Source organism: Phodopus roborovskii, unplaced genomic scaffold (genome assembly GCF_943737965.1).
Source record: "Phodopus roborovskii unplaced genomic scaffold, PHOROB, whole genome shotgun sequence".
Classification (NCBI taxonomy): domain Eukaryota; kingdom Metazoa; phylum Chordata; class Mammalia; order Rodentia; family Cricetidae; genus Phodopus; species Phodopus roborovskii.
The window spans coordinates 791495-808788 of record NW_026126744.1 but is presented as its reverse complement, the minus strand read 5'-3'; the positions used below and the strand labels follow the sequence as shown (position 1 = coordinate 808788).

The following is a 17294-nucleotide window of genomic DNA, read 5'->3' as shown; positions in this document are numbered from 1 at the left end:
CTAATAAAATGTTAATCAAGAAATTGAAGAGTTATAAGGTAAACCATCCCTAGAGTCATGGTCATAAGTAGAACAAAGAAAAGGTAGAAAGTTATCAATTGCCTTAGAACATTTCACCTCAAAGTGCACTGGCTTAAAGAAACACTATTTGATTTAATTCATTCAGGGTTGTTTCATTTTGTGGTTTTTGTTTTTTCCCTGAGGTTGTGAGATGGATTGACAGCAGCAGGGATGGTCTTGTGGGGATGATCTTAAAGTGAAACTTGGCTTAGGAGTACAGAGACAGCTTAGTTGACATCAGGACTTTTCAGCTGACTAGAGTATGGGCAAACTTTAACAATTAACATCGGCAAATGTGTCTGTGATCAAGGAATTGTTGAGAAACTGTGTTTACATGTGAGAGGCACACATAATTTTTGAGTTAGATAAACTTCATGGAATTTAAAGTCAGAAAACAATTGTGGGAATGGAAGGGTAACATGGATGGAAAGTAGTGATCATGGGTGGTGATCTTTAAGATGACAAGTGAGCAGAGTACCTGGCATTAGATTATCCTTAGACATGCAAACTCATCCAGGGCAGAAGACTTGATTGTGGGATGTCAATTGTCTAGAGGAAGGAGGTGTCATTGAGCAAGTATGAATGTTGATGAAGCCAGCCTAATTGCTTTGTTAATGCAAGGATATTCTTGGAATACAAGACAACCACTTGAGGGACATTGATGTTGTTTCATATCATTTGATTTTATTTGTTTAATTTTTTTATGCCATAAACTTTGGCAATGTTATTTCCCCTTCCCACAATCTTCTCAGATACTCCCTCCTAACCAAAAATTTTTTTTCATACACTTCCTCAAACAAATAAAACAAAAGCCAACTAAACCAAATCATTTTGTGTTGGACAACCACTCTTAAGCTTAGTCTGCCTAGAGTGTGGTTGATATACCCAGTGTCACTCCGTTGGAGAAAAATGCCATTTCCTTTCCCAGCAGGTAGTAATTACAAATACCTTTAATTACAAATAATTCTTTCTATGTATATATTTTAAGGTGAAGTTTGAACTAATTTGTTACAAGGAAATAAATATAAATAAAAATATATTCACCATACTTTTATATTAACAAACTTCTAGATATATCCCTAGAGTTTACCAACATAATTTGGTCTTATGTTATTCTGACAAGAAGACCATCTATTTTGACAAATGGAAGTTTCTGCTTGTGTAGACTCCTTGCTGCTGTTTGTTTTAAAATGTTATCCTAGGAGGCAAGCCTGACTGAAAAAGAAGTGATTCTCTTTAGATCAGGTGTGAACTCCCCAGATGACTCAGGCAGTCACCTCCCTATCCAACAGGTGAGACTGAACCAGGTCTATACCAGGTCCATTGCTGCTTCTAAAAAAGAAAGGTTATGCCCAGGGTTGTTAATTAAACATCCAAGGTCATCACTCGAGGCACTGAACAGTTAGGACACAGGACTCAGATGACTTAAACTGGTTCTGACCTGGAAGCCTTTTTCTTCCAGTCTAACTTCCACAGTTCCATAAAATGAAACAAAGCTGCTAAAGAAGCAATCAAGCAATACTCCTTGGCAATAGCATGCAGCATGGTAACGATGATGCAGTAAATGCCACTCAATATTAATGGAAATTAAGAGCTTTTGAACTGGAGTTAAGTCCCATTGAAAAGGAGGAACATCTTGCATGGTACTGGAAACTTAGCTTCCTGAGGCTAGTGAGGTCAGAGACCTTAGAAAAGAATCTAGTACCACCACGTTGTCGACTGGCATGATTGCTTACTACATTCTAAACCTCATCCTTCTACCCACAGATAAGTGTAGTTACACCACTCATAAAAGGATCTTTTCTTTATAGCAGATGGGGATCATCATAGAAAACCACAACTGCACACAATGCTTTGGAGCCTGTCCAGGAACTCACTCCATAGAACACGCTGGTCTTGAACTCACAGAGATCTCCCTGCCTCTGCCTCCCAATTGCTAGGATTAAAGGCATTCTCTACCACATTCTGGCTATAACTGAGTTCTAAGTGCAAGTCATAGAGATATAGCTTCGAGGTTAAAAAGCAGCAGTAGGATCCAACAGTTTGGATTTCTACTTCTTGCTATACCTTTTCTGGCTGCAAATATTTTGGAGAAACTATTAAACTTTTTCAAGTTTTGGATTTAATATGATGATGACAATAATAGTGGTGATAAATAAATAAATACCACCTTGCCATTGTTTGGCAAGTTCTTGATATAATACCAAAAAAATAACATGTGTTAAATGAATATTAGTTGAATGACTGCAGGTACAGGAATCAGGACTCACTGTGTTTCAAGACTTGAAAGTATCTGGACACATTTTCATCACCTTAAAGAATAGCCCTTTGTTATAGGAATACAAAAGAATTGTGTCCCATTTTTAAATGTGTTTTGAATTTAAATATAATTATATCACTTTCACACCTGGCTTTCTCCTTTCCAGCCCCTTCCAGCCATTCTCCCTCAAACCTCAAACTCTCCCATGTCCCTACTCTCAAGATATTATGATACTTGCTTGTCTGGGGGATGGGGAAATGGATCAGCAGGCAAAAGCATAACATGGAAACGTGAGTTCACCCCTGGTCCCACACATTATTGTTTTTATTATACATCAAGATTTTAGTTGAAAACTTAGTACTTTTCTTTAGTAAAACGTTCCTGAGATTCTTTTATTTTCTAGGTTAGAGTTTTCAGAGAAATATTTCAAATGACTTCACTTTGGCTACCCTCATAAAGAGCAGCAATTCAAGGAAACAGCTTGGTCTGTGGAAGAAAGCAGTTGTAGGACATCTTCCCATTTTCTGTCCAGACTCCAGTCTTCCTAGACCACCAGGAGAATGGCTAAGTTCCAGCCTTCTTTACCTTTGAGAAAGGAAATGGCTATGTTCACATTTTAAAATTATTCCTGCAATATAAGTAACACTCCCTGTGGACCAGAAAGCACTGGTATAATTTAAATGTTGACAGCATGTCCTTGAGCTTCCTCAAATGTGCAAGCATGGGCACACTGTTTTGCAGAAGTACATCCAGAAGCCTAAGTTTTCAGAATTTGTCAAATTCAACTGAAGATTAAATGTTCTTTGCTTTATGTACTGTTCTTTTTTTTTAACTTTAAGTGAATGAACTGTTTCTTAGAAGCTTGAAAACCAGTTCCTTTCAGACTTTAAATTTTAAAAGTAAGCATTTTATGTGAAGGCAGCTGCTCCTACTTAGAGAAATAGAGCATTATTTGCTGAGAGTAATACTTGGGAGTTTTGACCCAGTAGTCATTTAAAATAACTACACACATTCACCTTACTTCTCAACTAACTGATAGTTTGACAAGTTACCTATTATGTTAGTTGACTTTATTCATTAATGTAAAAATGTCTTTTATAAATTATTGTCATGAAACAATCCATATTTTAGTAGTCAAAAGTCATGAATAGCTTCTCTAAATGGGAATACAAATACAAATGCCAAGAAACATTTGAACTAATGTTCAACATCAATTACTAGGAAAATTAAAAGCACAACTCCATACTAGCTCATAATCAATAGGATGGCCATTTCTTTTTATTAAAAGGGGATAAGTATTAGAAAGCAGATAGGAACATAGTAATGCTTGTACATTGCTGAGAGGAATGTAAGAGCTGTAAGTGCTATGAAAGAGTTTGGTAATTACTCAAAAAGTGAAATGTAGAGTACATATCCAATGAGCAAAAGCAGCCATATTAACAAATTCATATACATTCATACTCATATCAACTTAGTGCTTAATAACCATTATGTCCATTAATAGACGGAGAGCTAAATAAAGGGAAGAATGTATGGTACAATGGATTTCTAGAATACAAAGGAAAAAAAAAAAACTGTGATACATGTTAAGATAAGCATGAATGTTGGAAATGTTACCTAAAGAAAAAGTAGATAGGCACACAGGTCCCATATTATACAATCCCATTTATGTGTAAAAACAGATAAGTTGGATTTACACAGAGAGAAAACACTGGTGGCTGCCGGGGGGAAGGAGACAGGGAATGGAAAGTCATATCTGGAAAGATTCAGAAGTTCATTTGGATGAGATGAAATGTTTTAGAACCACATAGAGGAGGTGGTGTCTGGACAATACTATATTAAATTCTTCACTTTTAAATGGCTAATTTTATATGACTTTCAACTTAATTATAAAAAGCTGTTCTTAGAAATTATTTTTACTTTCTAATATTTGGTATATGAAAATGAATTGCTTACATTTAAAAATACTTTTAATTCTTAACATTTTTACTGATGCTTTATTGCAATTCATGTCAGTTTCAAATTTTTGGCAGTGGCTAGCACAATTTACAGGATTTTTCAGTATTTTCTTTGTAAAACACATTCTGAACTGAGATACAGAGCTTAGTTGTAGAACAATAGCCTAGTAGAGGCAAAGCTCACATGATCCCCATATGAGTCTACTTTGGCATGTAAAATAATCATCTCTATCAGCCACAACTTTAAAAATTGCCTAATCATCTAGTTAATAGAATATAAATACCCAATACCTAACTTAATCAGTTCCCTTACAGTGCTATGTATATTGTACAGAACTTTTACCTATGAGTTATTATGCTTGATATGCATTTGGAAACTTTAAACTTGGCAATAGCATTCCACTGCATTATTTTACATATGCAAGTGCATATGAAACACACATTTTTTTCTATTTTATAAATTTTACAAATATAGCCAACATTGGGTTCTATTTCAATTTTATTTAGGGGTATCATTGTCTCATGTGCATGCAATTAACTGAAGCCACTCAAATTTTGCTTTTGTGTTATACAGTCTAGTACTTATGCATTGAAGAATATATCAGAGTATGACTGGAAATTTACTGAAATGAGAGGGCTTTGTTCTATGAGCTTACAACAATGAAGCATGCTCTCCGATTTTAGTCACATGACTACAGTGTTTTACAGGGTAGAGGAACTCACCTAAGCTTATTTTTTTTCTCACATATGGCCATTTTCAGGGTAAGGAGTTTTAAGAGCCGTGGCTTTGGAAACCACACAAACCGTCATGACACGAAATTAGTATACACAAAAATAAGAGTTCCTCTCTTTAAAGTTCTATGAAAGTTTAGAACATGATATATATCAAGGAACAATACAGAAATGATTAATTTCCTTTAAATATTACAATTATCCGGTGATCTGCGCATACAGGGGGCAGAGGTGGGATGATTACCAGGTGTCTGAGGCCAGTATGGTCTAGATAATTAGTTCCAGGACAACCAGGGTTATATAGCAAAATATTTCACTTTATTTACTTTAAGGATTTTAAAAAAGTATTTTAAATTCTGGTATGTGTGAGTGAATGCATTTCCTACCATAACAGTTCGATTGTACCCTGGAAATGTGAGCCAAATTAAACCCCTGCCTCTTTAAGTTGCAGACAGTTACTGTTTTTTCATTTCTAAACAATTTACCTAGAGATACTGAATACCATTTATTGGTATCTAATGTTACTTTCTTCAAGGTAAAAAATATTATATGCCACCTGACTATATCAATTTATTGGAAATCTGGAGAATATAAAACTCATAAAGTTTCTAAGAAGTAAAATGATAACTTGTATGAAGACACAAATTAAAATACGATAATGGAAAAGCATCTCTTACATTTTTAAGCAAGCATTCTTTCACCTCAAGAGTGGTAACTGTAGTATGGCTTACCAGTGATTTAGTCAGCTAACAGATCCGTAGAGAGCTTTTGCTTTGATTCCAATGTTTTCATGAGGTATCTACTTACTGTCACTTTCATCTGGATACAATTAACTCTATTTTATAGACAATAAAATGTAAATCTTTACTGCACAGGAAGTATTCTTTCAGTTCTTTTTTTTTTAACACAAAGTATTAGATCTGTGGATAATATAAAATGTTTCCCAAGCATCAGCTCATTAGCAATATGAAGAATGATGAAGCCACCAAATATCGAATATCAAAAGCTTTGAGAACTGTGATGACAATTTAAAAAGTGACATTGATATATACAGGATTTAGAAAGAATGCAGGTTGTTATAATTGCTAACAACGAAGTATTAGGGATGTCTATTATTTGGTGTTTCTATCTCACTTATTATTCCTTGTCCTAGAACATTTTAAAATAATGTGAGATGGGTGTTTGCTTGCTTGATTAATTTATTTTGTTTATGTTAGTGTGTATGGACACATATATCACAGTGGACATGTGGAGGCCTAATGACAATGTTTGGGAACTGGTTCATTCCTTCTATTTTATGGGTCTAAAAGCACCATTATTCCTTGAGCCACCTCACCAGCTCTAAGAGATTTTTAAAAAAAGAATCTTTGTGTTTGGTTAAAATTGCTGAAATATTTATTCTTCATAAATTAAAATCATATGAAATAGTGCCCTGAAAACTTAAATTCCACTGTAAAGTCATAGTGATAGACCACGTTCCAAATGTTCTTTGGATCATTTGGTTCCTTATGAGACAGTACTCTTTACAATTAATTAGGGATTGTACATTTAATTCAGTTAGTGTCAAGCAGCATCCTATAGATTAGATTATAAAGTTTACAGGCTTGTAAAATCATGTTTATTTTTTCTGTTATTTTGTTATTTTAAGTTCTTAAATTTGCTTTCAAATATCAATTCTACACAAAAGTAGAAATGAGCAAGACAATGGCTTTTCAACAGAATATCCATGACATATGAGTCTATCGTGCATTTTTGTAAGTATTTATAGGCAATTTACTCCTCCCATACAGGAAAAACTGGTTAAAATTTTCAAGAATGATGACTTTCCTGAATACACTATTAGGATGATTTTTGTTAGCACAATTTTAGGTACCGATAACTTCTACACTGAAGAATCTAGTTTTTTCAGGTTCAAAGGGAATTAAACTCCCACATTGAGTTGTGTATGAAATATGTAAAAACTCTTACTGTTAATTAGCACATTAAGCTGTGTTTTCAGTTCAAGGCTCAAATGAGAATAATAACTGTCCAAGTAGCTAGTAGGCACAGAGAGAACAAACCCTGCAATTAGGACTGCATTCCGTTAAGAAACAATGGGGACATGCTTATTCTTGTGCAGAAACTCAGTACCTAGCAGTAATTAAATGGACTTTTGATCCATCCTTAAAAGAGTGATTAAGCCATGTGGTTAAAAGTAACTTATCAGAAAGAATGTAATCCCAACAAATGTGTCAACAACATTAAGAAATGAAGAAAGTCAGGCCTAGAAAAAAAATGACATTTCTGGTATTTATAAACATATATTTAACATGTGAGTAAATTTTTTTACATAATATCATTATAAAATATGGTTTCATCAACATCAGTTTTAATAGACTGAATTTTATCTTGCTTTTCCTTAAAAGTTAGGGCAAATAACCCATGTTAAAAATCTTTCAAGTCTCATCTATCCATTACTTCTTAAATCTTTATATTTTCAAAGAATACAAAAATAAAATTTTGATAACAAAATTTCTCAGTTTTTTGGCTATGGAAATTACCCTTAGAAAAAGATATTGAAGACTTCCAAAATATTTAAAAATAGCTATCCAAAACAGCAACCAGTGAAGCAAAATATATCTGTTTAACATTCATCTCATAATTTGCATCTGCTTTTCTAAAGGGTACTGGTTTATTACTCTAGATAAAAATAATTTTCAGAAAGATTCTGTCTGTTAAGGCTGGGAACAGATCAAACAGTTTTAATACTTTGTGTTTCTATGGCCATGGAGACGTTGTAACATGTTCATCAATATTTTATTTCAGTACAAAAGAATAATCCATTAGTATCACAGAAAGATTAGTTTTCTGTAACATATTTTGGTGGAGAAATCATTAAATATTTTTTATTCTTCAGGACATTTTAATCTTTGAATGGATTCAGAATGTTCTAGCAAGTTTTTAGAATTTGTATTGCTTTCTTTCTTTCATACAGTGGCTAATGTGCTAAATTAGCATCCCTTTCTGAAGTTATGGATTACCTGGGTCAGTGATGCAAATCAGTGTCATCATGGAAGAGAAAGGACAAGGGGGACATGGTTTGCTTCCTCTGAACTATGAAATTCTCAGGGACCTGAAGTTACAAATACCCCGCAAATACATTTTTGAAAAGCATGCTGAAATCGAGAAGCTAGGTAATAAGGACAAACCTACTAGAGACATACATGGATCCCCCTGGGATGAGGAAATAGACAAGTCTCCTGAGAAAATTGGGTGTGTGGGGAGGATGGAAGGAGAGAGGGAGGGGAGAAGGAGAGTGGGGAGTTGAAAATTATAGAACTGAAAGGTAGAGATGTGGGAAGGTTAGAGAGGCAGAACAATGAAAGAGATATCTTGATTGAGGGAGCCATTATGGGGATAGCAAGTAACCTGACACTAGGGAAAATCCTAGGAATCTACAAGGATGACCCCAAGCTAAGACCCTAAGCATTAGTGGAGAGGGTGCCTGAACAGGCTTTCCCCTGTAATCAGATTGATGACTACCTGTATTATCATCATAGAATTTTCATCCAGCAACTGAGGAAAACAGATGCAGAGATCCACAGCTAAGCACTGGGCCTAGAACCCAGAGTCCAGTTGAATAAAGCCAGGATTAATAATATGAGCAAAGAGGGCAAGACCATTTTGGGAAAACCATGGAAACAGCTGACCTGAGCTAGTGGGAACTCACTGTCTCTGGACTGAAAGAATGGGCAGGGTGGGGGACCTGCATAGGGCCAAACTAGGACCTCTGAATGTGGGTGACAGTTGGGCAATCTGTGGGGCCACTGGCAGTGGGACCAGGATATGTCCCTAGTGCTTGGACTGGCTTTTTGAAGCCCATTCTCTTTTGAGAGATACCTTTCCTAAGCCTAGATATAGGAAGGAGGGCTTTGGTTCTGCTTCAAAGTGATAGCCAAACTTTGTTATCTCCCCACGGGAAGCCTTATGTCTCTGAGGAGTGGAGGCTGGGTTGGGTGGGGGTAAGGTGAGGGAGTAAGGGGAGAGGAGGGAGAGGGAACTGGGATTGGTATGTAAAATGAGAAAAGATTGTTTTAAAATTTAAAAACGGATAACTAAATAGAACTTGCTGAAATAAATTATGGCAATCTCCAATGTTACACATCCAGGAAGAAGGGAAAAAAAAGAAAGAAAACAGAATAAAACAGAATGAAATAATATAATACTGCATTAGTCAAGTTTAGTAAGTGGGAGAATATTGGCTTGTTTATTTCAGGCTTAACTTTTGTTTTGTGGTTTAGTGGGTATTGAAAATTTGTGAAGCCCTCTAAACTGGAAAAAATGGAAACAATTTAATAACAAGGAAGTTCATTAAACATTTTTTGGTCAGACTTTTTTTTCTGTGCATTTATATAAAGCTGTGAACTCAGTAAACAAAATCCTTACCTATAAATAAAATCTGATTTTATTCTACTGAATGAGGCTATTATGTCATATGTATTATGTATAGTCTACTAGATAAAAACATTAATATTTCACAGGTATTATATGTGAATTTAGGAGTGGAAGTGAGTATTAAGGTCAGAAGTACATATAAGAAAATTAGGGAGGAGGGCCTCTATTGAATATAATCTGAGCAAAACACCATCTAATAGAAGTGAATTGTAGAAAGATCTGGGAGAAATCTGGAAGTGGAACATGGATTGGGATGATAGATGATGTGGGTACATCCCAATATCAGCAAGCTGTTGGTTCGAGTACAGCAAGGAGTAGGAAGTATGGGAGCAACAAATGATGCTATGAGGCAGAGTTTATGTAATAAAGGGCCATCTTAAGAAATGCAAATCAAAACTGCTTTGAGATTTTATCCCTTACCAGCCAGAATGTCAAAGATCAGTAAAAACAAATGCTGGTTTATGCTGGTGAGAATGTGGGGAAGGCAGACACTGGTGGATTGCTGTGGGAGTGCAAACTTGTATTTCCACTATGGACATCAGTGTGCCAGATCCTCAGGAAGCTGGGAGTAGATTTACCTCAAGATCCAGCTATAAACATGCTTGGTCATAAGCACAAAAGACTATATCAACATCCCACTACATGATTCTAGCTCATCCATGCTCAGTGCTTCACTGTTAATAACAATCTGCCTAGATGGCCACCAGCAGATGAATGGACAATTAAAATGTGGTAGATTTGCACAATAGAATTTTAATTAGTTGTTTAAAACATGAATTTATGAAATTCACAGGTAGATGGATGGCACTAGAACAAATCATCTTGAGGGGGTAATCCAGACCCGCCAAAACAAGAGTTGTATGTATTTACTTTTATGTGGATAATACGTTTTTGGGCCTTCGTTAGACATTCTATACAATCCATTTAACTGCAGGGGTTAGGTATACAATATAGGGATTGGGGGCTAGGGGGCGGCGGTCTCCCAATGAATGGAAAATAGAATATATATTTATAAAAGATGGGGGTGTACTAGAACAAGAAAACTTAATGGAGATGGAGAAGGAAGTCAAGAGTAAGGGGGTATAGTAGTTTCAATGAGAATGGCCCCATGGGCTCTTGCATTTAAATGCTTGATCTTCAATTAGCAGAACAGGTTGAGAAGTATTAGGAGGTATGACCTTGTTGGAGGTGGTGGGTCTCTGTGGGTGGGCTTTAATGTTTCAAACACCCATGTCAAGGTCAGAGAGTCTTTCTTTTTGTTCCCTGTGACTCAGGATGTAAAGCTCTCAGCTACTACCATAGTGCCATGCAGGTCTACTTCCTACTGGAACAATCATGGGCTAACCCTGTAAAACTGTAAGCAGGCCTCCAATTAAATGCTTTCTTTTTATAGGGGAAAGGCATTTAAGGTAGCCTCTCCACTATTGCTTAGATTCCTTGTTGGGGTCATTCTTGTGGATCTCTGGACGTTTACCTAGTACCAGGTTTCTCTTTGAACCTGTAATGGCTTCCTTTATTGATGTGTCACTTTTCTTGCTCTTCTCTATTCATCTCCCTACTCAATCTTGCTGATCTCTCATGTTCTCCTCCCCTTCCTTTTCTCCCATCCTTTTTCTCCTACCTCTCTGCTCCCAGCCCCCATTTTCCCAAGTTTTCCAGTGGCTCTTGCATGAACAGACATCGGAAGCCCATTCCCTATGGAGGGTTAGTTATTCTAGGCTGAACCTAGATACATGGGGGGAGGGAGGGCTAGGCCCTACCACAAATAACTAGACAGATTTTGATGATCCCTCATGGAAGGCCTCACCCTCACTGGGGAGTGATTGGGGGATGGGTTTGAAGCATTGGTGGGGAGCATGGGAGGTTAGGAGGGAGAGGAATCTGGGGTTAATATGTAAAATAAGTTGGCTTATAATAAAATATGAAAAAATGCTTTCTTTTATAAGCATGGTCACGATGTCTCTTCACAACAATAGAACAGTGACTTAGAGAGGGAGGGACTATAGAGAAGGGAATCTAATAGTATAAACCATTTTAGGAGTCATGTTGAAACCAACTTACAGTAGAAAGCTTCTTAAAATACAAAATTAAAATCTAAATGAAGTAGTTCACCAAATGAATGGGGAGACAAGGCACTATTAGACATCTTTTGCTACAATTTATACCTCCAGCAATAGGAATTAGTTTCGTTTAATTGAGTTTTTGGCCAAAGGAGCCCCATTGAAACTCCTAAACTACTCAGATTATTGCCAAGTCTATTGCTTGTTCTCCACAAATTTATGGGAAAGCCCTAATCCTGAAGACAATACTTATGTATAACAAAGATCATGGAGTCATCAACCTAGAGACTACCTAGAGCATTCTTCACCCCTATTGATGAATGTTCATAGTACTGGAAGGTGTGCTGCTTACCTCCAGAGGGGAATGGTGACCTGCAACCCAGCTATAAACCCTGATGTCTACAATGATGACATTCCTGCAGGATAAACTGCATGATAAACAAACTTATGGCAGTAATTATCCAATTGAATTTAAGGTTTACTCCATGAGATGAAATCCATATCTTATATGTTCAAACACCTGACACTAGATAGACCATAGGTCTAGGGGAAATCCAAATACTGTTGTTTTGCTAAAGGAACATAGTAATAAAATTATTCCAAACAATATTCTCCTATGCCTATAGATCGGTACCTTAATCATCATCAGAGAAAGTTCCTTCTGCAATAGATGTGAACTAACATAGAGACCCATAGCTGGAGAAATGTGCAGACAGTGAAAGACTGGAAAACTCATCCTAAATGGAATATCTCTATCAAATATCACTCTTCAGAGCATAATGGAACTTCAGAAGATGATGTGGAAAGATTGTAAAAGCCCAAGGGGACAGAAAACACCAAGGATAGTGCCTTTCAGAGACAACAGGATTTATGCACATATGAACTTGCAGAGATTGCAGCAACATGCACAAGTCCAGAACAGGTCTAAACTAGATGGGTTCACAATGTTGAGAGTAGAAGGAGATACAAATTCCTTCTCTAGACAAGAAGCTATCTCTAATTGTGACTGTGTGCAAAAATACAATGTTCTCCAATGGCGCCTCATTAGGTATATAAACCATAACTAAAGGCAGGGTCCATGCCCAAGAGTAGACAGGTTTAATCTTACATTTGGAGAATTTTTTCAGTCTCATACTTCTTTGTTTGGGAAGTTCTTACCTTACTAGTCTTTTAGTCACATATTCTGTTTTCTTAGTTTATGTTTTCATGGATTTGATTTTCTTTGTGTGTGTCTTACTATTCTTATATGTTGCTCATGCTTTTTATTTTTATTATTCTGCCTGCTTTTTTCTAAAAAGAGAGGGAGAATAAATGGAGTTGGATGGGTGGGGATGTGGAGGAGATCTTAGAGGAGGTAAAGGAGGGAAAATCATGATTATAATAGCATACTGACTATAGGAAGGAGTAGAACAAAAGTGTTCAGAGGCTGAATATAAAATGATGGTGACATTGATCTAGCTTCTCACAGAGAAAGGAAAACTGGCTCCTCACTCACCACTCTAATTTTATTAAATGTAAATCTTGTTTGCCGTTCCTCACTGGATATCTGGCTATTAACCTGAATACTTGAATATATTTTTGTCATCTGTTGGGATGACTTTCATTTTTCTCTTCATTATCCAATAGACAGCTCAACCTTCATGTCCCAGAGTCTCTTTCCTGAAAGCTTTCCTTACCTACTGGAAGCAGGTGATGCTGTTTCAGACTTTTGTATACTATAAAACTTACCTTGTGTTTGCTATGATGGGTCCTAGCAAAAACAATATCAATATCAATAACATGTATGCAATTATGTCATATTTGACATATAAAGAAGTTGAGCAACTAGAAGTTGGGATTGCAATCCAAGGCTCAATTAACCTGGGAAGATCCAGATTTAGCTATTATTTGGTAATTTTACTTAATATACCCACGTCACCTATTGTATTCTTCCTTGTACATTTGCAAGTGCAAAGGGAATAGTGTAAGGAAAAATCCTGATGACTTGAATCTCTGCCAGCCCTGAATTAAAAGTTTAAAGCCACAATATTAGTAGATGATCAATGAATGCATCGACTGCCAAAGCTATTCTTTCTGATGTCTGGAGTTTGCAATACTACTTTAAAAGTTCAAAACATAATGTTTTCCCATTTTATTATGTATGTGAATTTATAGACCATAGCTATAAAATAAATACACACATTTTTTTTGACAGATTTAACAGATTTCAGAAACAAAACTGTCCTGAAGTAACTGAAAACTGAATGCAATCTGAACGCATAAATGCCTATCTGACTATGGTTTTCTTCTGTACCCACAGAAAGACAGTCTTACCTGGATTTATAGTATTTACTTCACAATACCCTTTAATAAAAAAATACAGAAGATAATAAATTCCTCCATAAATATGGGAAATTTAGATGTGAAATTTTAATTAATATAATATCATATCTACATAACTACAAACAGATTACGATATGTTTTATAATATATTTTAATATATATAATATAAAATAAGTATTGTAATAATACATATGTTAAAATTTATGTTATATTTCATGGATCATGACCACTGCTTAACACATGAGAATCAGTGGAAGTAGTGGTATTTCAGATTATTGTATTTAGAAGCTTCAGAGTTTGAAGGTCCAGAGTTAAGAAACTACTGCACCAAGGAAAATTTTATTTTATTTGGAAAATTTAATTTAGAAAAGATTTGATCAAAACCAAACTGATACTTCAGTCATATATAACTCATTTTCTTAATTATAATATGCCTGCTCTTATAGTTAATTAACGTTTTCCATGTTCATTTACGTCTATATGTCTAACATATTTATCTATTTCTTTCTTAATGCAAAATAATGCGTCATAAAATAATCTCTACTACTGAACCAAACATAAAAATTAGCCTTGATTCTATAAGCACTAGCAGTGAGACTTATCTGAGGTTATTTTAAGAAAATTGCCACAAACAATATAAGCATGGATGAACTTGCCTAAAGCATCATGCTTGCATCTGTCCCTTCTTGGACACTAAACTATGCTGAGTCTTCAAGGTCAATATCCTGGCAAGAAGAAGAGACTCACCACATATATTTGACCAGAAATTCAGTCATGAGTTCTAGTACTTCTTTTCTAAAGGCTCATGCTTCATCCTTTGCCTTATTTGCTCATATTCAATATTTATCCCATCTTGTGGTGAAAGGAATATTAGTTAAACACACTGAAATCAGGCTACAATCCAGAATTTTTTTTAAATATTAGAATAAAACTTCAGTCTCACATAACAGCTTTTTGGGGGCACTTTTAAGTGAATGTGGTTTTCCCCTCTCACCCCACACAAACATTTATAATACCACATTCCTCCCTCAGTTTTAGTCTTTCACTTTCTTATGTGCTAGTTTTGTTACCTTCTAAGTTTGCAAACACATGATCAACATCAACTCATCCATTGTCTTCTACCTGAACAGAATCACTCTTACCGTGAAGCCCTCGGAATACTGAAAAGGAGCCCTGGAACTTTCGTCTGCTGTAGGACTCAGCGGCTTGGGGTCAGACATAGAACGCTGCATCATCTTGGCTGTCTTAGGACTTGCTGGGGGCACTTTAGCCATATCTGGATGTAGTACTTTCTGTGGACTTATGTCATCAGGGAGGGGTTTTTCATAAGGTACAAAGGCTGACTCTAACGCTTTGCCTGGTGAGAGTGGTGAGATGGGTGAATAAAGGACTTTTGGAGACTTGGGTGGGGAAGGAGCCAGCTGGACTGTGGTGTCTGCCCGAAGGTGAGAGGACGAATAGCCAATCTCTAAAGGTGTTGGGCGTTTCTTGTCTTTGGGTGGAGAGGTGGCACCCAGATATGGAGGGCTCTGTGTGTCTGAATCTGTTTCTGTTTGACATCCTAAACTGCCCCCTTTGTAAGTCTTTTCAGGTGCTGAAATATGTTTAATTATTTCTACCTTGGCATCCACCCGTGCTCGTATGGAAGGTGTTCTTATGGTTCCCACTGGCTCAGTTTGCACAGATATCTCTGCGACTGTCTGAACTGCTACACTGGAGACTTTGGAAAGGGGTTTGTTCTTGTCACCCTCTGTGGTGCTCTCTCCATATTTCCCTGGACGTGCTTTTCTTCTTGACCTAGAAGGGACATCCCATTCATCCTGATCTTCATCATCAGTTTGGACACTGGTATCAACACTCTTTTTAGTTCTTCTCCTCCTGCTTGCATAGCTCCGATCAGCAGTTTCTTCATCATCAGTTTGTACACCACTGTCCACTATCTTTTTTAAATTCCGTGGATCATCTGCCATACTTTCCCCCAACTCTTCATACTGACCCCTAACTTTAGCTCCAGAGCTTCTCTTTTTGGGTTGTTTCTCCTCTTTCACAACAACATCTGTCAGAGGAATCTCTGAAACAGTGCTCAAGATGCCAGGCGGGGCAATGTACTGAGTCACCCCATCAGATTGAACAGTGTACCATCCTTGGCTCTGTGGTATTTCAATGGCCACTACAGTAGAAGTTGTAGTGGTGGCATCTTCAGTGGCCCAAAACTGACTGCCCTCTTGAGCAGCATATTGACCCTCTAATATTGCTTGCTCAGTGGTAGTTTGTGGAGAAGCAGTTCCAGAGGGGTCATAGTTATACTGGTAGATCTGGCGAAGTTTTTGCTCCTCGAGCTGCTGGTGCAGCTGTTGTTGCAGCTGTTGGATTTGCTCAAGCTGTAACTGTTGCTGAGCTAGTGTCTCCTGCCTCATCATGAACTGGGCTTGCCGCTCTTCTTCTTGCTGATAAAGGAGGTGCTGTTTCATAGACTGCAGCTCTTCCAGCTTTTTTTGAACCATGATCTTTTCTTGTTCTCGGAACCTCTGAATTTCCTGACGTTCCCACTCCAGTTCCTCAGCAAAGCGTTGTTGCTTAATTTTCTCCAGTTCCAGGAGCTCTCGCTCCAAGTCAAGTTGCTGTTGCTGTTTATCTTCATCAGATACAATTAAAAGAGTGTTCTCTTCTCCTACCACCTCAGAAAACACTTCAGAAGCTGTGGTTAAAGCAGGAACAGAGTCCACTGTCTCAGCAGGAAGAGTTTCCATAGTAATAGTTTGCAGACTGGTATTGATGTCAATACTGGTTACTGAGATGTCTGTTTCTGACGCACCTGTTGTTATGAAATACGATCTAGGCATTGGCTGGCTTTGATGCAGGGCTGATAATGAAGTCAGTGCATCTGTTGTATGAATACCAGATAAATCTCTGACCGTGGTACTGAAAATGGAGCCAGGTTGAGTGGTGATAGCAAATGTGGAGGGGATTGGAGTTGCTACTGAAGAATAGACAACACCATTAGATGACCTCAAAACACTTCCCACACCATACTGGGGTCCTGGAGGTGGAGTCATTCTTGCTGTGGAATATTGTGGGGTACAAATCCCAACTCCTGAAATAACTTGGCGTGTTTCTGGGTATGGACCTGTAGTCTTGCTTGAATAATCCATTACCTCACCTGAAATATAGGGCAGAGTTATGGTCCAGTTCTCAGAATGAATGATGCTGTTTAGGTCTGAAAGTGCTTTTTATCTTGATGAGCACAATGAATGGGACTGCATGCAAATCCTCAGGTTAACCTAATTAGATGCGGAAGAAAAGCGATGTTGAACATGCAGGCACATGCAGGCAACAAGAGCAAGAACCACGTAGAAACAAAAATGCACATGTACTTTAAAAAATATTGCCAAAACATCCAAAGTAAGCAAAAATATAAATAAAACCAGAGTAGGAAAATTTGTTTTTCACCCTGTAACGAGATGCATA

The 17294-nt window shown here is 36.9% G+C and overlaps 1 protein-coding gene across 2 annotated transcripts in view; it reads right to left on the bottom strand.

Annotated features, from left to right (window-relative positions):
* Positions 1 to 17294, bottom strand: part of Pclo (piccolo presynaptic cytomatrix protein) — a 360398-nt gene that overhangs the window by 167993 nt on the left and 175111 nt on the right. For both annotated transcript variants that reach the window (XM_051174921.1, XM_051174920.1), the window contains exon 6: positions 14969 to 16986. In XM_051174921.1, coding sequence (XP_051030878.1) covers positions 14969 to 16986 — 2018 coding nt within the window. The remainder of the gene's footprint in view (positions 1 to 14968; positions 16987 to 17294) is intronic.